The sequence below is a fragment of the Borostomias antarcticus genome (assembly GCF_949987555.1).
Source record: "Borostomias antarcticus genome assembly, chromosome: 6".
In the NCBI taxonomy this organism is placed as follows: domain Eukaryota; kingdom Metazoa; phylum Chordata; class Actinopteri; order Stomiiformes; family Stomiidae; genus Borostomias; species Borostomias antarcticus.
Window position 1 is genome coordinate 1892786 of NC_140239.1, and position 25800 is coordinate 1918585.

General features: G+C 46.9%; 1 protein-coding gene across 1 annotated transcript in view; it reads right to left on the bottom strand.

Annotated features, from left to right (window-relative positions):
• Positions 1-4205: 4205 nt before the first annotated feature.
• The window catches only part of antxr2a (ANTXR cell adhesion molecule 2a), a gene marked incomplete at both ends in the record, with an annotated part of 62891 nt that continues 41296 nt past the window's right edge, over positions 4206-25800 (bottom strand). Inside the window, one exon of the mRNA XM_084439592.1 lies at positions 4206-4352. Coding sequence (XP_084295718.1) covers positions 4206-4352 — 147 coding nt within the window. The remainder of the gene's footprint in view (positions 4353-25800) is intronic.

Genomic DNA, 25800 nt, shown 5'->3' on the forward strand with positions numbered 1-25800 from the left:
GAAAAAGCTCCTAAATTGAGAGTGAAGTGTTATTAGCAGGCCGGGTCACTGTGTTTTGACTGGTATGTAAATATCTCATTAGTAGGAGTTAATAACAGTCCCATGATCTCAGTCGTAACATAAAAAAGACAAATATAAGAGCTAAATATTCCTCATCTAAAATAACCTATTCAAATGTCATGCTGAAAACTATGCAAGAGGCTAAGTGTATGTTTAAGTTGAAAATAAACAGCAAGGCACCCCGAGGATTTGCTATGTTGACCAGCGGGATTATTTATGTCTCTTGCAGTCTGGAAACAAAGGAATAATTATCCCGGGCCGGCGTGCGTGCCCGGCCCATCTCGCGCACTCGCACGCCCACCAAATGTGAGATGTTCGCCCGTTCCCCCTCCAACTTGATGGTTGTTGAACTTATTTTTAGTGTCATTTGATAAGCTACCCTGCCTGCACCGAGACATCCCACTGACCCAGCCACTGGTCATTGTCTATACCGGTTCCCATCAAACTCGCCGCGCTTTGTCAGGTTTCGACTTGAATCTCCATTTTGCGTCTGAAGTAGCGTATCGAATGTGACTGGATCGTTCGAGCCTCTCTCTCTTTCAGCTGTTGCCCCCCGTTCCTCCCCCACAGAGCTCGCGCTCGCGCTGACATCATCTGCGATTGGCGTCATGACAGCGCGCTTGAGAACTCTACAACAAATACAATATCTCTCTCTCTCTCTTTTCGGGTGGGGGGGGGGGGGGCATGTGGCTCGGAACATCATTTCTGGAAAATGAACAATACTTATCCGTCCATCGCATCCGCTGCTTTGGCTTTGCGTTGAGGACGCGCCGCAGCGTCTCCGAGGCTCGGGGTCCTCTTTCTCACCCAATAACGCGTGTACAGTAATAGGTCATTCAATGTCAGAAGACATACAGGAGACAGCCAACTTCACAGGCTGCCGCTTGCTGTTGCCTTTAATTATTTTAATTAAACTTTGATATTCTGGTGCTGAGACAGCTAGTGGATTGAGACAGGAGGGGGCCCTTGGAGAGCTGTGAGACAGGAGGGGGCCCTTGGAGAGCTGAGACGGTGGGTATCAACGTGCTGGTTAGACAGCTCTATCTATATCTTCCAACCAAACGGATAGGCGTGTTTATGGTTTGTGATGTGCTGCACGCCTAGCCAAGCACACAGCAGACTGCACAAAAATAGGGGCAAGAACCCACCGGGCGCCATGTCAGGGTCCGGCGGCGTCCGTCCCTCCAACCTCGCCGGAGATCGGCCGGTCACGAGGGTGTCCCGCAGTCAAATAACGCTCTATTAATTTCCAGGTCCCGGGCGCATAATGAAAGGAAGGTGTCTTCAAATAAACTAAAGGGCAAAGTAGTACTGCTTCCAGTACCTCGGGGCGTCCTGTCTCCAGCCTGTCAGGCGTGTGCACTACTCAGCGTTAAAATGACAAGATCTCCAGTCCGAGGGCTCCCGCCAGGCATCCGGAGAAGGCTGGAGAGCTAGAGAGCTTCTGTGACGAGACATCGCCAAGAGGTGATGGACTTCTGCACTCGCCAGCCCCACCGGGATTATCCCGCCTGACGCGCCAACGGCAAACAGCCTCTTTTACTCACAGTTTTTTTTTTTTTTTAGATAGCTTCCGTCTGTGCCCACGGTTTTCCACAGAAGGCTCAATATGGACAGAGGAATGTATGTTAAGCCTCTGGTGTGCACAACATCTAACCGAATCCCAGTGGCACATTTGGTGCCGTGCGGTATTTTTGCTTGAGGTCTCGCAAAATTAAAAAGACAAGTTAGAAAATACATACAATTTTATCTCTGCTATGAATACTTGGAAATATTCAAATATTCTTTTGACTGTGGAATAGTTTGAGAGGGCGGAAAGCCGAATGGAGATGAGGGTCCCTTGTGCACAAAATGGAGAAGCACATGGATAGTGGTATTGGACACTAGACAAAAACAACAACAACAGATTTTCCTTTGTCATCCACAATGTGTAGTTATTGTTGTACTGGAATGAGACGGTTGTTCTTTCTTCTCTTAATGATTCGGCATCCGGTTGAAATTCATACATCGTCCCTGAAATAAGAGAAAAAAATATGGTGTTAGACCTGGATAAAATAATGGAAAATTATATAAAATGTTCCACATTGAAATAATTATGTTATAACAAAATATAAGGTTAGTACGGGTGATATACGTAATATCTAATGACATACAAAATCACAAGTGCTCATTTCCCCAAATAAAAATTGCCATAATGGATCTAACTGGCATGAATTGAAATTAACTATAATATTTGAAAAGCTCACATCTCTCAACTCTTACTTTATTTTCATGGTATATTTAAAAAATAAATAAATGTGAATACTGAATTTGAATAATCTTAATTATGCTCTTCACAATAAATAATAACGCACTATGAAATAATATGCACTATGAAATGTAATTAAACCTTATAAAATAAAACTCTGATCAATAAAATCACCAAGAACAGTTATCCCCAATAAGAAATCTGCTTACAATAAGTAAACTGTTATTAATAATTCAATTATATATTTCACAGAAAATTATTTCTGTGAAGTGCTTTCCACTTCCCTGCATCGAGTGTCTGCCTGCACATACCGACACAACATCTCAATTTAAGCCCCAAATGTGTCTGGCTCCTTCCACACTGGGGGTCCTGTACAGTCAACCCTGGCTACGAGACCCCCAGCCAGACAGCTGTCTGAGCCCGTCGGACCGCTGGGCCTCACAGCAGCCAACACTGGGCACGCTGGCACCAAGAGGGAGCTCTAGTACAAATAATATCCACCAGCCTACGAGCCTCACACCTGCCACTGAGCCCGCTCTCTTTCTCCTCATCTCTCTCTCTCTTTCTCTCTCTTTCTCTTCATCTCTCTCTCTCTTTCTCCTCATCTCTCTCTCTCTTTCTCCTCATCTCTCTCTCTCTTTCTCCTCATCTCTCTCTCTCTTTCTCCTCATCTCTCTGTCTTTCTCCTCATCTCTCTCTCTCTCTCTCCTCATCTCTCTCTCTCTTTCTCCTCATCTCTCTCTCTTTCTCATCATCTCTCTCTCTCTTTCTCCTCATCTCTCTCTCTCTTTCTCTCTCTTTCTCCTCATCTCTCTCTCTCTTTCTCATCATCTTTCTCTCTCTTTCTCCTCATATCTCTCTCTCTTTCTCTCTCTTTCTCCCCCTCTCTCTCTTTCTCCTCATCTCTCTCTCTCTTTTTCTCTCTTTCTCCTCATCTCTCTCTCTCTTTCTCCTCATCTCTCTCTCTCTCTTTCTCCTCATCTCTCTCTTTCTCTCTCTTTCTCCTCATCTCTCTCTCTTTCTCCTCATCTCTCTCTCTCTTTCTCCCCATCTCTCTCTCTTTCTCCCCCTCTCTCTCTTTCTCCTCATCTCTCTCTCTCTTTCTCCTCATCTCTCTCTCTCTCTTTCTCTCTCTTTCTCCCCATCTCTCTCTCTTTCTCTCTTTCTCCCCCTCTCTCTCTTTCCCAGTCTTCCCCTCTCTCTCTTTCTCCCCATCTCTTTCTCCCTTTCTCTCTCTCTCCCCCATCTTTCTCAATCGGTCTCTTTCCCTCTCTTCTCCTCTCTCTTTCTCCCCATCTCCCTCTCCCTCCCTCTCTTTCTCTCCATCTCCCTTTCTTTCCCCACCTCTCTCTCTCACTCCCTTTCCAGAGACGAGCAGCTGTCAATATCGGAGGTGTTGTGGGCATCAGCGCTGAAATCAAAGACCTTGCATCGGCCCCCATGTTGAATTCCACAACCACTTAGGAGTCGGAGAACAGCAGTTAGCTGCGACGCACTTGAGCTACGCCTCCTCCTCATAATCCACGCTGTGTGTGCGCTCACTGTCTCTGCGGCTTTAGACAACACTGAAGATCTTCTACCATTCCGTTTCTCTCTCCAGCATAGGGGGGGTGGGGGTTATGGGGAGGGGGGTCCGTCTCCGCATTCTAAGCCCTTCGACGTGGACCCTCTGCAGCTAATCTCACACAGTCAACAAATAAGGCACATCAGATGCTGTTTTGGCCGCGACGACCAGAGCGGCTAAGTTCACTGGATTTTCGGGGGGTTTACAGCAGGGAGGAGGAGGACTTTAGGAAAAAGCTGGTCACACTTCAGCACAGAACGGCAGAGGAAGCGCGCGCGTGTGTGTGTGTGTGTGTGTGTGGGTACGGTGCTGGAGGGGCTAAGCAGGTGCAGCTCAATACGGTCCAAACCATTCCAGCTCCCCCTGCTCCCGGATGAGCGAGCCGCTTGGCAGGGAGCGGGGCGAGCCGTAAGTGGGCCAGGCGGCGTGGAGGAGGCGGGCGCTGCCCACCTGTGCCTCCCGGCGCGGCGGAACAATGGTCTGAATATGTCAGCGCCGGACGTCAGGGAGACGTCGCCAGACTGACTGACTGACTGACTGACGGATGGATGACTGGGGATGGGTGGGTGGATGATGGAGGTGGGGGAGATGGAGAGGTGAAGAGACAGGGAGTGTGTGTGTGTATGTATGTCCTTCTCTTGGTCAGAGAGAAGCACACATCCAAATGCAAGCTGTGATTAATAGGCACCATTAAAATCACTCCATTAGGTTTGTATTGAAATAAATGGGAATATATTGAAAAGTGAAGTTTCTAATGATGTCAAACAAAACTTTAGACGCAGTGTATCAAAGTATCGATTGAATAGCAAGACTGAAATAGCGTACAGTAGCTAACGGTACAAGATAAGAACAAGTGTAAATGTAATGGGTCAAATGAACTCGGTTCTTCTTCTGTTGTGAACTGTTTTCTCTCCTTTCTGCCCTTGAATCTTACAATGGGACGGAATTTGAGAGAAAAACAGTTTGATGTTGCCAAATATTCTCCTAATTCCTGCATTGGCAACCATTTTGAAACCTCTCCTAATGTGATGGTATGATCGCTGAATGGTCTAACATCAATGGTCGTAATCCTAAACTCTACAGGTTCTGCAGTATACTTATACTTGTACAGGCTTTGTGAAGCAAGCGCCCTGACGAAAATTGATTCAGTTGGTGTTGCCAGTCGTCCACTCAAAGTATCTCGCTGTTGACTCTTTGGCCTCGTGCGACCGTTGGGCGTTAGCCTAGCGAGCTAACGGCGTATCGGTGCCGGTTCTGTCTCCGTTCCTCGGAGGTCCGCTCTTCTGCCGGGCTTCAGATCTGTGATTGCCGGCTCGTGCTCGGGCAGCGCTCCAGAAGTGGAGTCTGCGAGTGCTTTCGCATCTCATCTCTTCGCCGTTCGGCCCCCCGAACAGCTTGATTACCCCAATGCTACGGCTCCCCGAGGAGCCCCCACCGCGTTCTCCGCTGCCTCCGCCGAGGAACACGGCCCAGGAAGCAGGAGGTGGAACCCGAAAGCTTGGACTGTGGCCCGCGCCAATTTGTGGATCTCATCTTCTCATAAAATGCTTCCATAAAACTTAAAATGTGATGTTTTATTTGGAAGAAAAAAAAGAGTGAAAGAGCAATTATGGACTAGAACGTATCCGTTTGGAGAACCATGAGATAACCCCAGAGCGATGAGGATGGTTTTCTAAACTAACCTAAGTATTTTAATCACCATGAATCTAAATCAAGTAAGCAAATAGATTCTCACAGCAAAGGATGATATGATAGAAAATACGAAATCAGACTTCCTTTCCCCACTGAATCATCGGTTCCTCTTTCCTGGGGGAACCAAGAGGATGTTCTCAAGAATGAAGTGAATGTCCCCTGAGTTGGACCCAACGGGTCCGGATGTTCTGTACATGCATGCTTCCTCTCAGTGCCTCAATGCAACCAATACTGTTTACCATGGTGCTTTGAGATTCATCACAAACTGTAGAAATCGTACTCATCACTGCACCTTGTATGATCGGGTTGGATGGTCTGCATTGTCTACTCGTAGACTTATTCATTGGTACATCATTATTTATAAGACAATTCTTGGTCTTGTTCCTTCTTACCTCTGTGCCTACATTTGACAAACTGGGAAACATACTGGGAAATACTCCTTAAGATCACAGGACTTCTTGCTGCTGTTTGTTCCCAAAGTCAGAACAGAAAAGGGGAAAATGGCTTTTAGTTATTCGGTTCCTTCTGCCTGGTTATAAAATGATCTCAAACTTGAGGAGCAGGTCTCAATCGATGTTTTTAAATCCACTATGAAGGTTTTAGAGGTGGATCTAACAGTATGTTCATGTTTTTAACTAGCGTATTGCCATATAGCCAAATCACCAAGTCACGTGTAAATTGTATTACTGTTGCATCTCTGTGTTTCTGTTGTATTTTCCGTCTGTAACTCTGTGTTTAGATTGCACTGCTGCCTATCTTGGCCAGGTCTCTCTTGAAAAAGAGATTTTTAATCTCAATGGGACTTTTTCCTGGTTAAATAAAGGCTAAATAAAAAAATAAAAAAATAAACGGACCCCTTCTCCGGAGAGACAGACCTCAGACAGGGGACACGTGTCCCGCCGTCCTCCCTGTCCTCTCCTCTGCCGGCATGTTGAGGACATTCAACGTCCACTACGGAGGGACAAACACAGCAAGGGGACAACAACGACGAGACAGCGAGCACAGCAGTCCTACATACTACAGGCAGGGCTTGCTCTCTCTACCCCTCCACACACACACACACACACACACACACACACACGCACACACACACACACACACACACGCACACACACACACACACACACACACTCACACTCACACACACACACACACACACACACGCACACACACGCACACACACACACACAAACACACACATACACACACACATACACACACACTTCTCTTATTGCCCCTCATCCACACAAAGACACACTTCTCTCTGCCCCTCGTCTACACACACACACACACAAACACAATGCCCCTCTTCCACACACACACACACACACACACACACACACACACACACACACACACACACACATACACACACGCACACGCACACACACACACACACACTCACACACATACACACACACACACACACACACTTCTCTTATTGCCCCTCATCCACACAAAGACACACTTCTCTCTGCCCCTCGTCTACACACACACACACACACACACACAATGCCCCTCTTCCACACACACACACACACACACACACACACACACACGCACACACACGCACACACACACACACAAACACACACATACACACACACATACACACACACTTCTCTTATTGCCCCTCATCCACACAAAGACACACTTCTCTCTGCCCCTCGTCTACACACACACACACACACACAAACACAATGCCCCTCTTCCACACACACACACACACACACACACACACACACACACACACGCACACGCACACACACACACACACACACACACTCACACACATACACACACACACACACACACACACACACACACACTTCTCTTATTGCCCCTCATCCACACAAAGACACACTTCTCTCTGCCCCTCGTCTACACACACACACACACACACAATGCCCCTCTTCCACACACACACACACACACACACACACACACACACACACACACACACACACACACACACACAATGCCCCTCGTCCACACACACACACATACACACACACACACACACACACACACACACACACACACACACACACACACACACACACACACCCTGGTCCATGCACACACACTGCCCACACAGCTCTGCCATCTGGCCCGCTGGGAAATCAACGCCACGGCGGCGCCAGTCAACAGCAAGATGCGCGCTGACGACTCGGGCTTCTCCTCATACCGTAAAGTGATGATTAAAAAGCTACACAAGCGCAAGGAGCATGGGAGGACAGGTCAGCGCCCCCGCCAGAGCGTTTGACCTGCAGAGAGAGTTCAACTGCTCTGAGACCTGAGGTTCATTAGTTTAGTTTAGTTTAGGTGAAGTTTATTTAATAGGACAATGTGCAAATACATTAAATGTTTGCAAGAAACAAAAAGATGGCCGCACCAGATTTAGCTAAAAGCTACATTACATCTGTAGTCCTTAACACTAAAAGCTACATTCCATCTGTAGTCCTTAACACTAAAAGCTACATTCCATCTGTAGTCCTTAACACTAAAAGCTACATTCCATCTGTAGTCCTTAACACTAAAAGCTACATTCCATCTGTAGTCCTTAACACTAAAAGCTACATTCCATCTGTAGTCCTTAACACTAAAAGCTACATTCCATCTGTAGTCCTTAACACTAAAAGCTACATTCCATCTGTAGTCCTTAACACTAAAAGCTACATTCCATCTGTAGTCCTTAACACTAAAAGCTACATTCCATCTGTAGTCCTGAAGACATGCGCTGTAAATAAGGTTTCAGTCCCCTCTTTCGACGGCCGTACACCCCGCTACTGTATGAGGCGCTCGGTCGACTAACCCCCAAAGAGATGTGCGGCAACGCCGCTGTTAGATGTTGGCCATGATTTAGTCCCTCCGACGAGCCTCGTAACTCAGGTCCCCGCGTCACGAGGAGAAGCTTCTCATAAGAGCGGCGCTGTCCTAATTTACAAGGGCGTAAAAAAAAAAAACGCTCCCTCCGCCGAAAGCTTATTTACAGCGCGGGCCTTTCAGAGAGGAGCGCCGGCTCCAACCCGCTTCTTCTGTGTAAATAAAGTACCATATGAACGGCAATCAGGCTCTGACGCCTCCCTGACGGACGCGCGCGCGCGGGGGGGGGGGGGGGGGGGGGGGGGCGCGGCCAGGGGGGCGGCCAGGGGGGCGGCCAGGGATGACGGAGGGGGGTGTTTCCTCTGGAGCCGGCAGTAAACACACTTGACATACCGATTCCAGATTGTTCCGTCGCCGACTCACATCTCCTCAGTGGCGCGGTCACGTTTTGTAACTGACGGGTCGATGAGACGTCGGCGCGGTCCGACTGACAAGGCCTGAATATGAACCAGGAGTGGAGAGTTCTGCAGAACCGTCTGGATGTATGGAACACCGAGATGATTGGAGACTTCGCTGTCAAGCTCGTCGGAGGACGAATGAATGAGCTCTGGCGTGTCTGTTACGGGTTAAGTAGGCCGGGACAAAGCCATCGCAGCAGTGTTTACAGCTGAAGTACTTCCTGTCTGTTGTAAAATGGGACGCGAGGTAGACGTGGATAGACCTGGTCGTCCGGTGACCGCAGGGTCGACGGTTCGAATCCCGTCTCCTTCTCTCTACACATGTCAAAGTGTCCTTGGGCAAGACACTTGAACCCCAAATCGCTCCCAATGAGCAGGCTGGCACCTTGCACGGCAGCTGCCGCCATTGGTGTGTGAATGGGTGTGAATGGGCGAATGAGCAGCCACTGTAAAGTGCTTTGGATGAAAGTCTATACAATTGCAGTCCGTTTACATCCATTTACATGGAGGAATCACCCACTCACTGGAATGGGAATCTTGCCTTCAGTGCATCATAGCAAAGAGACACCAAGTACCTGATTGTGATACAGGCTGGGTAAAGAACATATGATGACCGTTCTGATGTGACACGGGTTGGACCTTACGGGATCTTTATGTTCTCTTAAAGAATCAATAATATATGTCTATTTCATTTAAACATTGTTTTAAGGTGAGAGAGATTGACTTAATAAAGCAAGCTCTATTGAATGGAACTACGTCAACACATAAAGGTTAGTCTAAATGTGTCCCACGACGCTTGGGATGAAGGAACGGTGATTTGAATAGAAACCGTACAGTATCTAGCCTAGGTCAAAGGTCAACGAACACGTCCTACTGCCGAGCGATGAAAAACAGCGGTCTGCGGCGTGGGCTGCGGTCGGGGGGGGGGGGGGGGGAAGCTGTTCCCTGCCCGGCCGGACCATGGTTTTGTTAGGGGAAGTGCACATCATTGGCAGCTAAGAGCTCCGGACTCCGCCCCCGCACCCCCCCGCCCGCCACCCCCCCCCCCACCCGGTTGTTCCAGAGAGATGCCAGTCGTTTTGGCGTCGGCGGGGGCCTCACAGACGGTGCAGGAAGGCACAGATGGCACTAATGGACGAGCGCGGTCCAACCGAGGGACCGGGACGGAGACGGAACGGAGCGGCGCCGGAGCGCCGTCCAAATAGCTGTAGTGTGTGAACATACCGCTCGGCCCACCAGGCCCAGCTCTCCCCGCCGCGGCCGGCGCCACCGCACGCCGCCATCGCACGCCGCCATAAACAATTCAGAAGGATAAAATAATCCTAAGAGAAGAGGTTGAATTGATGGGGGGGGGGGGGGGGGGGTTAGGTTTGGAGGTGCGCCAAATAGGATCAGATGGTGGAGGAATCGTTCTTGGGTAGACAGCCTACGTATTGGAGTGTGTGTGTGTGTGTGTGTGTGTGTGTGTGTGTGTGAAGAGGGCTGGTCCAAATCGCAAACAACAGGGATTCCTGTAACCCCCTCGTCCCATCATGCATCTGAGTTGCTTGGTTGAGGGGCTGATGATGTCATGTTTACAGTATACAGCGAGCCGGAGTGGAAGAGTTAAACACTAATAGAATTTAGAAAACAACCCTTGTGAGCTTTAGCTAATCTGAGAGGAGGAGCCAACGTCCCCGCGCTACTCACATGTACTACAACCTGCTGCTGTGCTACTTCAGAAACAATGAACTCGTCACCCCAGACCACCTGACCCCAGACCACCTGACCCCAGACCACCTCACCCCAGACCACCTGACCCCAGACCACCTCACCCCAGACCACCTGACCCCAGACCACCTCATCCCAGCCCAGTCCCAACCCAGTCCAGCCCACCCCACTCACATGTACTACAACCTGCTGCTGTGCTACTTCGGAAACAATGAACAGGTCTAGGAAAACTACTAGGCAAGGCAAGGCAAGCTTATTTGTATAGCACTATATTTAAGGCAATTCAAAGTGCTTTACATGAGACATTAAAAGCATCAAGACAAAGTGCAACACATGCTACCAAACACACAGTTAACCCACTGAGATACACTACTACTACCAAACACACAGTTAACCCACTGAGATACACTACTACTACCAAACACACAGTTAACCCACTGATACACTACTACTACCAAACACACAGTTAACCCACTGATATACACTACTACTACCAAACACTCAGTTAACCCACTGAGATACACTACTACTAGCAAACACTCAGTTAACCCACTGAGATACACTACTACTACCAAACACTCAGTTAACCCACTGAGATACACTACTACTACCAAACACACAGTTAACCCACTGAGATACACTACTACCAAACACACAGTTAACCCACTGAGATACACTACTACTACCAAACACACAGTTAACCCACTGAGATACACTACTACCAAACACTCAGTTAACCCACTGAGATACACTACTACTACCAAACACTCAGTTAACCCACTGATACACTACTACTACCAAACACTCAGTTAACCCACTGATACACTACTACTACCAAACACTCAGTTAACCCACTGAGATACACTACTACTACCAAACACTCAGTTAACCCACTGAGATACACTACTACTACCAAACACACAGTTAACCCACTGATACACTACTACTACCAAACACTCAGTTAACCCACTGAGATACACTACTACCAAACACACAGTTAACCCACTGATACACTACTACTACTACCAAACACTCAGTTAACCCACTGAGATACACTACTACTACCAAACACACAGTTAACCCACTGATACACTACTACCAAACACACAGTTAACCCACTGAGATACACTACTACTACCAAACACACAGTTAACCCACTGAGATACACTACTACTACCAAACACACAGTTAACCCACTGAGATACACTACTACTACCAAACACACAGTTAACCCACTGAGATACACTACTACTACCAAACACACAGTTAACCCACTGATACACTACTACTACCAAACACACAGTTAACCCACTGAGATACACTACTACTACCAAACACACAGTTAACCCACTGATACACTACTACTACCAAACACTCAGTTAACCCACTGAGATACACTACTACTACCAAACACTCAGTTAACCCACTGAGATACACTACTACTACCAAACACACAGTTAACCCACTGATACACTACTACTACCAAACACTCAGTTAACCCACTGAGATACACTACTACTACCAAACACACAGTTAACCCACTGATACACTACTACTACCAAACACACAGTTAACCCACTGATACACTACTACTACCAAACACACAGTTAACCCACTGAGATACACTACTACTACCAAACACACAGTTAACCCACTGATACACTACTACCAAACACACAGTTAACCCACTGATACACTACTACTACCAAACACACAGTTAACCCACTGATACACTACTACCAAACACACAGTTAACCCACTGATACACTACTACTACCAAACACACAGTTAACCCACTGAGATACACTACTACTACCAAACACACAGTTAACCCACTGAGATACACTACTACTACCAAACACACAGTTAATCCACTGAGATACACTACTACCAAACACTCAGTTAACCCACTGAGATACACTACTACTACCAAACACACAGTTAACCCACTGATACACTACTACCAAACACACAGTTAACCCACTGAGATACACTACTACTACCAAACACACAGTTAACCCACTGAGATACACTACTACTACCAAACACTCAGTTAACCCACTGAGATACACTACTACTACCAAACACACAGTTAACCCACTGAGATACACTACTACCAAACACACAGTTAACCCACTGAGATACACTACTACTACCAAACACTCAGTTAACCCACTGAGATACACTACTACCAAACACACAGTTAACCCACTGAGATACACTACTACTACCAAACACTCAGTTAACCCACTGAGATACACTACTACTACCAAACACACAGTTAACCCACTGAGATACACTACTACTACCAAACACACAGTTAATCCACTGAGATACACTACTACCAAACACACAGTTAACCCACTGATACACTACTACTACCAAACACACAGTTAACCCACTGATACACTACTACTACCAAACACACAGTTAACCCACTGATACACTACTACCAAACACACAGTTAACCCACTGAGATACACTACTACTACCAAACACACAGTTAATCCACTGAGATACACTACTACTACCAAACACACAGTTAACCCACTGAGATACACTACTACTACCAAACACACAGTTAACCCACTGAGATACACTACTACTACCAAACACACAGTTAACCCACTGAGATACACTACTACCAAACACACAGTTAACCCACTGAGATACACTACTACCAAACACACAGTTAACCCACTGATACACTACTACTACCAAACACACAGTTAACCCACTGAGATACACTACTACTACCAAACACACAGTTAATCCACTGAGATACACTACTACTACCAAACACACAGTTAATCCACTGAGATACACTACTACTACCAAACACACAGTTAACCCACTGAGATACACTACTACTACCAAACACACAGTTAACCCACTGAGATACACTACTACCAAACACACAGTTAACCCACTGAGATACACTACTACCAAACACACAGTTAACCCACTGAGATACACTACTACCAAACACACAGTTAACCCACTGAGATACACTACTACTACCAAACACACAGTTAACCCACTGATACACTACTACTACCAAACACTCAGTTAACCCACTGAGATACACTACTACTACCAAACACACAGTTAACCCACTGAGATACACTACTACTACCAAACACACAGTTAACCCACTGAGATACACTACTACTACCAAACACACAGTTAACCCACTGAGATACACTACTACTACCAAACACACAGTTAACCCACTGAGATACACTACTACTACCAAACACTCAGTTAACCCACTGAGATACACTACTACTACCAAACACTCAGTTAACCCACTGAGATACACTACTACTACCAAACACACAGTTAACCCACTGAGATACACTACTACTACCAAACACACAGTTAACCCACTGAGATACACTACTACTACCAAACACTCAGTTAACCCACTGAGATACACTACTACTACCAAACACACAGTTAACCCACTGAGATACACTACTACCAAACACTCAGTTAACCCACTGAGATACACTACTACTACCAAACACACAGTTAACCCACTGAGATACACTACTACTACCAAACACTCAGTTAACCCACTGAGATACACTACTACTACCAAACACACAGTTAACCCACTGAGATACACTACTACCAAACACTCAGTTAACCCACTGAGATACACTACTACTACCAAACACACAGTTAATCCACTGATACACTACTACCAAACACACAGTTAACCCACTGAGATACACTACTACTACCAAACACACAGTTAACCCACTGATACACTACTACTACCAAACACTCAGTTAACCCACTGAGATACACTACTACTACCAAACACACAGTTAACCCACTGAGATACACTACTACTACCAAACACACAGTTAACCCACTCAGATACACTACTACTACCAAACACACAGTTAACCCACTGAGATACACTACTACTACCAAACACTCAGTTAACCCACTGAGATACACTACTACCAAACACTCAGTTAACCCACTGAGATACACTACTACTACCAAACACACAGTTAACCCACTGAGATACACTACTACTACCAAACACACAGTTAACCCACTGAGATACACTACTACTACCAAACACACAGTTAACCCACTGAGATACACTACTACTACCAAACACTCAGTTAACCCACTGAGATACACTACTACTACCAAACACACAGTTAACCCACTGAGATACACTACTACCAAACACACAGTTAACCCACTGAGATACACTACTACCAAACACACAGTTAACCCACTGAGATACACTACTACTACCAAACACACAGTTAACCCACTGAGATACACTACTACCAAACACACAGTTAACCCACTGATACACTACTACTACCAAACACACAGTTAACCCACTGAGATACACTACTACCAAACACTCAGTTAACCCACTGAGATACACTACTACTACCAAACACTCAGTTAACCCACTGAGATACACTACTACTACCAAACACACAGTTAACCCACTGAGATACACTACTACTACCAAACACTCAGTTAACCCACTGAGATACACTACTACTACCAAACACACAGTTAACCCACTGAGATACACTACTACCAAACACACAGTTAACCCACTGAGATACACTACTACTACCAAACACACAGTTAACCCACTGAGATACACTACTACCAAACACACAGTTAACCCACTGAGATACACTACTACTACCAAACACACAGTTAACCCACTGAGATACACTACTACCAAACACACAGTTAACCCACTGAGATACACTACTACTACCAAACACACAGTTAACCCACTGAGATACACTACTACTACCAAACACACAGTTAACCCACTGAGATACACTACTACCAAACACACAGTTAACCCACTGATACACTACTACCAAACACACAGTTAACCCACTGAGATACACTACTACTACCAAACACACAGTTAACCCACTGAGATACACTACTACCAAACACACAGTTAACCCACTGAGATACACTACTACTACCAAACACACAGTTAACCCACTGAGATACACTACTACCAAACACACAGTTAACCCACTGATACACTACTACCAAACACTCAGTTAACCCACTGAGATACACTACTACTACCAAACACACAGTTAACCCACTGATACACTACTACTACCAAACACACAGTTAACCCACTGAGATACACTACTACTACCAAACACACAGTTAACCCACTGAGATACACTACTACTACCAAACACTCAGTTAACCCACTGAGATACACTACTACTACCAAACACACAGTTAACCCACTGAGATACACTACTACTACCAAACACACAGTTAACCCACTGATACACTACTACTACCAAACACACAGTTAACCCACTGAGATACACTACTACTACCAAACACACAGTTAACCCACTGAGATACACTACTACTACCAAACACAGAGTTAACCCACTGAAACACTACTACTACCAAACACACAGTTAACCCACTGAGATACACTACTACTACCAAACACTCAGTTAACCCACTGATATACACCACTACTACCAAACACACAGTTAACCCACTGAGATACACTACTACTACCAAACACACAGTTAACCCACTGAGATACACTACTACTACCAAACACACAGTTAACCCACTGATACACTACTACTACCAAACACACAGTTAACCCACTGATACACTACTACTACCAAACACACAGTTAACCCACTGAGATACACTACTACTACCAAACACACAGTTAACCCACTGATACACTACTACTACCAAACACACAGTTAACCCACTGAGATACACTACTACTACCAAACACACAGTTAACCCACTGAGATACACTACTACTACCAAACACACAGTTAACCCACTGATACACTACTACCAAACACACAGTTAACCCACTGATACACTACTACTTCCAAACACACAGTTAACCCACTGAGATACACTACTACTACCAAACACACAGTTAACCCACTGAGATACACTACTACTACCAAACACACAGTTAACCCACTGAGATACACTACTACTACCAAACACTCAGTTAACCCACTGAGATACACTACTACCAAACACACAGTTAACCCACTGAGATACACTACTACCAAACACTCAGTTAACCCACTGAGATACACTACTACCAAACACTCAGTTAACCCACTGAGATACACTACTACCAAACACTCAGTTAACCCACTGATACACTACTACTACCAAACACTCAGTTAACCCACTGAGATACACTACTACCAAACACACAGTTAACCCACTGATACACTACTACTACCAAACACACAGTTAACCCACTGAGATACACTACTACTACCAAACACACAGTTAACCCACTGAGATACACTACTACTACCAAACACACAGTTAACCCACTGAGATACACTACTACTACCAAACACACAGTTAACCCACTGAGATACACTACTACCAAACACACAGTTAACCCACTGATACACTACTACTACCAAACACACAGTTAACCCACTGAGATACACTACTACCAAACACACAGTTAACCCACTGAGATACACTACTACTACCAAACACTCAGTTAACCCACTGATACACTACTACTACCAAACACACAGTTAACCCACTGATACACTACTACTACCAAACACACAGTTAACCCACTGAGATACACTACTACCAAACACACAGTTAACCCACTGAGATACACTACTACCAAACACACAGTTAACCCACTGAGATACACTACTACTACCAAACACACAGTTAACCCACTGAGATACACTACTACTACCAAACACACAGTTAACCCACTGAGATACACTACTACTACCAAACACACAGTTAACCCACTGAGATACACTACTACTACCAAACACACAGTTAACCCACTGAGATACACTACTACTACCAAACACACAGTTAACCCACTGAGATACACTACTACTACCAAACACACAGTTAACCCACTGAGATACACTACTACTACCAAACACACAGTTAACCCACTGATACACTACTACCAAACACACAGTTAACCCACTGAGATACACTACTACTACCAAACACACAGTTAACCCACTGAGATACACTACTACTACCAAACACACAGTTAACCCACTGGAGAAGAAGAGAGAGAAGGAGAGAAAGAGAGGGTAGAGAGAGAGAGAGGAAGAGATAGAGGAAGAGAGAGAGAGAGAGAATGTGCCGTTGTCGTTTCCCTACATTCCAGTGTGCATTATGTGTATGCACAGCAAGTGTGTGTGTGTGTTCCCTGCCCCCCCCCCCCAACAGCAAGTGTGTGTGTGTTCCCTGCCCCCCCCCCCCCCCCCCCCCAACAGCAAGTGTGTGTGTGTGTGTGTGTGTGTGTGTGTTCCCTCCCCCCTCCACCAGTGCGGTGCCGGATGGGCTCACATGTGATCCGCTCTGAGGGGGAGATACGGACCGTGCGACAGGGAGGCCAGTAATTGGAGTGAGCTGTCAAGACGTGGGCCCGGCGCGTGTGTGTGTGTGTGTGTGTGTGTGTGTGTGTGTGTGTGTGAGAGAGAGAGACCGCCGTTTGGACGCAGCGCCACACACGTGCCAGCCCGCTCACAGGGTGACGCCCCGGATGAGGCTAACGCAGGAGGAAATTACTCTGGCACCGAGCCTGACCTGGGGCGGGAGGGGTTAAAAAAGACCCCAACCTGGAAACACAGAGCAGCAGGTCTAGATACAGAGCAGCAGGTCTAGATATAGAGCACCAGGTCTAGATATAGAGCACCAGGTCTAGATATAGAGCAGCAGGTCTAGACACAGAGCAGCAGGTCTAGATATAGAGCACCAGGTCTAGACACAGAGCAGCAGGTCTAGATATAGAGCACCAGGTCTAGATATAAAGCACCAGGTCTAGATATAAAGCACCAGGTCTAGATATAGAGCACCAGGTCTAGATATAGAGCACCAGGTCTAGATATAAAGCACCAGGTCTAGATATAGAGCACCAGGTCTAGACACAGAGCAGCAGGTCTAGATATAGAGCACCAGGTCTATATACAGAGCAGCAGGTCTAGATATAGAGCACCAGGTCTAGATATAGAGCAGCAGGTCTAGACACAGAGCACCAGGTCTAGATATAGAGCACCAGGTCTAGACACAGAGCAGCAGGTCTAGACACAGAGCAGCAGGTCTAGACACAGAGCAGCAGGTCTAGACACAGAGCAGCAGGTCTAGATATAGAGCACCAGGTCTAGATACAGAGCAGCAGGTCTAGATATAGAGCACCAGGTCTAGATATAGAGCACCAGGTCTAGACACAGAGCAGCAGGTCTAGATATAGAGCACCAGGTCTAGATATAGAGCAGCAGGTCTAGATACAGAGCACCAGGTCTAGATATAGAGCACCAGGTCTATATACAGAGCAGCTGGTCTAGATACAGAGCACCAGGTCTAGATATAGAGCAGCAGGTCTAGATATAGAGCACCAGGTCTAGACACAGAGCAGCAGGTCTAGTTATAGAGCACCAGGTCTAGACACAGAGCAGCAGGTCTAGATACAGAGCAGCAGGTCTAGATACAGAGCACCAGGTCTAGACACAGAGCAGCAGGTCTAGTTATAGAGCAGCAGGTCTAGACACAGAGCAGCAGGTCTAGACACAGAGCAGCAGGTCTATATACAGAGCAGCTGGTCTAGATATAGAGCACCAGGTCTAGATGTGGAAATTATTTAAATGATACGGGTGATTTCTGACTGTCTTTGCCTCTTGAAAAGTTATTGACGGATGGTTATGTGTTTTTAATTGTGGAAACCAGTTTAATTTGTTATGAATATTCATATTTCCCATTTCCTTAATGATTGGGGGAATGGTTTGCTGTTTTCGGATTTCTAAAATGGGGCACCCCCCCGAGTTTGATATCAGACTATCATTGATAACTGTAAAGTCCCTAACCTTCAATTAACGTGATAGAGATCTCATTTGTAGTTAACAGTTAATCAGAAATTATTCAAAATGTGGATTTGCCTGTTAATGATGTGCCAACATGGTTTAATAGAAACATGCAACATTGTACAGTTGGCATGATTAACTACAATTAGAGAGGTAAACAAACGAAGTAATGTGCAATTAGTAGTGATCAATGCCACAATGAGGATAATTACACTGCTGTTCATTCAGTTACTATGTAGGATATGGTCTCTTTGTTTCTATGACGACATCTGTATCCAGGAAGGAGATGTCAGCCAAAAACACCATCAAAAGTACAGACCCATGTGTTTATTCTCAAGTTACTGTGAAAAGCACATTTGAAGGTAATTCTTTCCCATTTTACTGTGCACTATAAAATTGTGTCTCTCGCTAAAATATGTCACTTCAGTAAAACAAATCAATATTCAACTATAGCCTGGATCTAAAGAGAGTTCTTTGAATAGAATAGTCCCTCCCACATCTGAAATTACTACTACAACTAATGAAGTACAATGCAAACCCCCTTCGCCCTGTACGGTTACAGTAGGGTTGATCCTGACCAAGTTGTGCTTATTTAGCAAAGTCGGACTTGATTCACGTTCGGGACGATGTGCTCTTAATTTACAATCTTAGTCTGTCTTCGTGTTCAAGTTCAGTCACAATTTTATTGCAAAAATTCAGCCTTAAATTTTAGCAGAGAAAAGCTGTTATTTATGCGTGGCAGTAAAGTATGGGGGTATAAATATGAACAGGAAGCCCATCCTGCTCCCTCCGCCAGGAAGCCTGGGTGATAAAACGTCTTGTTAAGTCCACTGAGGAAAATATGCTTATGAAGCCGCATGTTAATATGAGTAGTAAATAATGTGATGGTGGGAATAGAGGAGCCGAGAGCCACAGCAGGAACTGTGAGAACTGGGTTAATGTGACCTGAGCCGGACCGACATGGGCTGGGACCTCACACAACCAGCAATTACTGGACACGCATACCTACAGTACACGCACACACACACACACACACGCACACACACACACACACACACACAAGGACAATCCAGCTATTTCCTAGCACTTTCAGCAAGGCCTGATGTCCAGCTTCACAGTCGGTCAATCAAAGGACAACGCCCACAAACGACAGGGACACTGACTGGAGCTGTGGGTTGATGAAACCAGAACCAGAAACCAGAACCCTTCCTCTTTCCAAGAATCAACCCTTGTCTGACAATGTTCCACAGTTCAGTTTAACTAGTTCACACCATCCAACTCCTCAGTTTAACTAGTTCACACCATCTAAACTCCTCAGTTTAACTAGTTCACACCATCCAAACTCCTCAGTTTAACTAGTTCACAGCATCAATCTCCTCAGGTGTCCCCCAGGGGTCAGTATTGGGGCCATTGAGAATCAGATTCCATAGCATCAGATTGCACTCCTATGCAGACGACACTCAAATCTACCTGCAAACTTCCCCTGACTAACATTTGGAACTATCCCGGGCTACCAAATGACTCGATGACCACCATCATGCTCCCATCAAACTCTTCAGTTTAACCAACTTTACACCCTGCAAACTCCCCGGTTTACAAATCCGTTATCACCGCAAACATACTGTACTTCCATCTGAACACCTTTGGGTGAGAAGTCGGCGACCTTTACTTTAGCGTCTGTTATATTCCGTGCTGTTCACGAGGCTGTACAGCGCTTTGGTCAACTGGGGCTGTTTTTAAATGTGCTTTATAGACAAAACATTATCGCTACAGTATTTACCTACCTAGAGTGGAAACAAGTGATGAAGTCACGCCCAAATCGTCCCTGAAAAAACGGACTCCTGCCTACCTCGCCAACTGCTTGCATTGATCACACGTGGGAACCACAATTCCCATGGTTCACTTGGGAGCAAGAGCCAACACTGTCCTGACTAACGCTGAAGAGAATCAGCAGCTATGCTAACTTGAGTCAACTGTGTTTGACCCGGGAGTTGGTCAGAAGGAGGGTGGGGATCTTGAGCAGCGCACACCCAGCTTCCCCGGGGCTCAACAGTGAGATCAGCAGGTCTGGCAGACCGACAGGTTTGGCAGACCGACGCGGTCTTTCCAGGCTGGACCGCTAGCGGTAGTGAGAGAGCGGTGTTGCTTCTTCGTCTCCACAGAGGAATCAAAATCTTGAGAGGGAATCAATAAGGGTCTGACGTGGAGAGACTTGCTTGGTCCGGACTGAGGTACTTGGCCCAAGAACGTTTTCGTGAGGGGTTCTGTGATCTGTGAAAATATCATGAGGAAGTGGCAACTGTGACTACATCTCCCAGACCCTGTGACTACATCTCCCAGACCCTGGACAGTTTCTGAAGCCGCTGACTTGATTCCTACTGACATCTGGGCTTCGCAAAGTCCCCGAAAACGCACCACCGACCTCAGCCAGAATACACAAATTCACTGAAACCAGGCATGAACCTTAGAACCTTAAACCTTACAACATGACTGCAAGGATGACATCAACGCTGCTGGGAGGCAGAGTAAGAGTCTCTTCTCATTGAGTTAGTTCTATCCGTTTAGCGTGTTAAGTGCGTACTGAACGCGGCGTACTGAACGCGGGCACGCACACGCACACGCCAACACACACACATACACACACACCAACACACACACTCACACACGCGTGCACACACACACACACACCAACACACACTCACACGCACACGCACACACACACACACACACACATACACACACACACCAACACACACTCACACACACACACACACACACCAACACACACAGATGCAGATGCAGGGGGCGCGGCTATGCCGACATCAGGATGATCAGCAGAGTTTTTGCCCGGTCTGCCTCTGTTGTGACCTCGCGTGACCCCGCGTCTCTGTCTGGGCTCACATATGTGTCGTCTTTCTAGTTCTCCTGCAAACACAACACCAACAGGGAATGGGTGGTTTTGAACTGTGTGTGGTGGAGAGCAAGGTCAAGGGTCACTCTACGGTCACGCTGAGGGTGAGGGGGGCGGGGCTAGCAGGCGCTGGCTTTGACGGCCCCGCCGGGTGATATTGTGTGTGTGTGTGTACACTCTAATGCGTGTCTACTCTGTAATCTAGTATGTGTATTTGTGTGGTGGTGGAGGGGAAAGTGTGTCTGTGTGTACAGTATGTGTGTGTGTGTGTGTGTGTGTGAGTGTGTGTGTGTGTGAGTGTGTGTGTGCACACTCTAATGCGTGTCTACTCTGTAATCTAGTATGTGTATTTGTGTGGTAGTGGAGGAGGGGAAAGTGTGTGTGTGCGTGCGTGTGTGTGTGTGTGTGGATGTGTGTGTGTACATAGTGTGTGTCTACTCTGTACTCTAGTATGTGTATTTGTGTGGTAGTGGAGGAGGGGAAAGTGTGTGTGTGTGTGTGTGTGTGTGTGTGTGTGTGTGGGTCTATTAAATGGAGGCCGACAAGGACTAATTATTCTAATGCGATCCCTCTCAGACTACCCAGGCCCGGGCGGCGCCGAGGTGTCAGAAGTGAGTCAAACCGCTGACAGGGACACCGCTGCCCTAACGGGAGGTTCCGGGGGCCCTAACGGGAAGTTCCGGGGGCCCTAACGGGAAGTTCCAGGGGCCCTAACGGGAGGTTCCGGGAGTCCGGGTACGCTGGGGGGCCACGGATGAGGGTGTGGCCGTCCGACACCAGCGCCGGCGCGGTCGTTAACCCAGCTCAGCTGCTCTACTGCATGTGAAGTCACCAGGCAGGTGAGTGGTCTTAGCCCACCAGCGCATCTTGACAGTTGCGCAAAAAAACGACTGCTCGACTTAAAGAATCTCAGTCAACTTACAGTAAGGGTCTCTGACTGATGATTCGACTCGTCCACTTTCAGGGGGCTATGTTCAAACTCTACATATGGACATTTTCCATTCATTTTTGATTTCCAAGGGGCGTTATAAACAGTTGCAGACCAAAATGGCTCTGGACGCAATTGGATAGACCTACAACCAATCAGAGCAGCGAAACATAGGTTAGTCATCGTTTTAAATGGGTACAGTCATCATATTAAACCCGCCCCATATTAGACAAACGGTTGTGATTGGCCCGACCAATATGTGGTCGGGCGGAAATCAGTTGGAGTGGGTGGACGTCCAGACTGATCTGTGGAGAGGAACAGGAAATGAGGTCACGTGATCCGGATGGTGACGCCAGGCTCGGTTCGTCCTCAGCCCAGTCTCAGAATCCGTATAAACACTCGTTTATTCACTTAGAAGGGCACAGTTCTGTCTCGTTGTAGCTGGAAAAATGATATGAGTCGTTTCCAGGTGGTCGGTGGTTTTCCGTTCCACCATTAGTATGTACACACGGCTTAGAATATCCCTTGAGGAAGTTTACAAAACAATTATACAAAAATATGTGCCAACAGTCGGTCTTTCATGACAACATTGTGGGAAGTGAAGCTGGCCTGTTAGGGGGGGATGTAGATCATTGTGTTTCGCTATATTCTTTATGTTTTGTCGACACATTGAGAAAGTTTGTTCATTGTTTTATGCACGACCTGTTCTGTTTGTTTCCTCGATCACCTGACGACAGGAACATTTAGCCTGACGAGGGCTTTAGCTTTCATAGTTTTCAATTTTACAGAGAGAGGTCAGGGAAGAATTTTTACAGCTCACTTTTCTGGCCCCCGGGTGATTACTGTTTTTTTTCTTCCCTCGGGAATATGTAGGGGTGGGACCTATGCCCACCTCCCTTGTTCTCTGTAAAGAACATTGTGTTGCCTCTATTGCATTATTTTCCCCCCTAAAATGGTACACTCTCAAATAATTTTCCCACTCAATGACTGTGTCGTTTACTGAGAATTACACCCAAGTTGAATAGATGAAAACAGGAGGTTAAATAAATACATAAATAAATAACATTCGGTTGCTAACGCAATAGAAAGAGCACAGAGCCAATTCAATTTCTATTTGATCACTTTCTATTTTATGGATGTGACGTTGTTGGTTCTGTCATAAGTCGGGTCATTAGGTTTCTAGCCAGGGTGGGGAGGAGCCAGGGTGGGGAGGAGCCAGGGTGGGGAGGAGCCAGGGTAGGGAGGAGCCAGGGTGGGGAGGAGCCAGGGTAGGGAGGAGCCAGGGTGGGGAGGAGCCAGGGTAGGGAGGAGCCAGGGTGGGGAGGAGCCAGGGTAGGGAGGAGCCAGGGTGGGGAGGAGCCAGGGTAGGGAGGAGCCAGGGTAGGGAGGAGCCAGGGTGGGGAGGAGCCAGGGTGGGGAGGAGCCAGGGTGGGGAGGAGCCAGGGTTGGGAGGAGTCAGGGTAGGGAGGAGCCAGGGTGGGGAGGAGCCAGGGTAGGGAGGAGCCAGGGTGGGGAGGAGCCAGGGTGGGGGGGAGGAGCCAGGGTGGGGAGGAGCCAGGGTTGGGGAGGAGCCAGGGTGGGGGGGGGGAGCCAGGGTAGGGAGGAGCCAGGGTGGGGAGGAGCCAGAGAAGGGAGGGGCCAGGATAGGGAGGAGCCAGGGTAGGGGAGGAGCCAGGATGGGGAGGAGCCAGGGTAGGGAGGAGAAGATGTTCCTACTGAGCAGAACACGGCCTCATCTCTCATTAACTCTGTCCATCTAACTGACCGTAATGTTCTGCCCTGGTTCTCCAACTGACTCTGTAACCCCCCCCCCCCCCCCCCCACACAACACACACACACACACACACACACACACACACACACACACACACACCGTCGCTGTCCCCTGTCTCTGTGTGCTCCCTGGCTTCATTAGCAGTGGTTTGCATCATCCCTGGTGAAAATGTCACATGTCATCAGTGGCTCCATTCTTTGTCACGTCGTGTGGTAGAGACAGTGGGACCTTCTGAAACCTGCTGCCCACAGTTCTACCTCTTAATTAGGACCTCCGTCAGGAGCACCAGGCCGGCCCCCGCCTCAATGAGAACAGACAGAGAGAGAGAGAGAGAGAGAGAGGGAGGGAGAGAGAGAGAGAGAGAGAGAGAGAGAGAGGGAGAGAGAGAGAGAGAGAGAGTGTGTGTGTGTGTGTGTGTGTGTGTGTGTGTGTGTGTGTGTGTGTGTGTGTGTGTCAAAGACAGGAGAAAGGACAGAGCCAAAGTCAGACAGACAACGATATGGACCAAAAGAGAGAGAGAGAAAAAGAAAGAGAGAAAGATAGAAAGAAAGACAAAAGAAAGAAAGAAAGAAAGAAAGAAAGACAAAAAGAAAGAAAGAAAGAAAGAAAGACGCAAACGCTTAACAAGGGGTACAGTCAGTGAGGAATAAAGGAGAGAGAGAGAGACAAAGCCAGTTAGATACAGTGAGACAAAGGGACAGAGAGAGAGAAAGAGAGAGAGAGAGAGAGAGA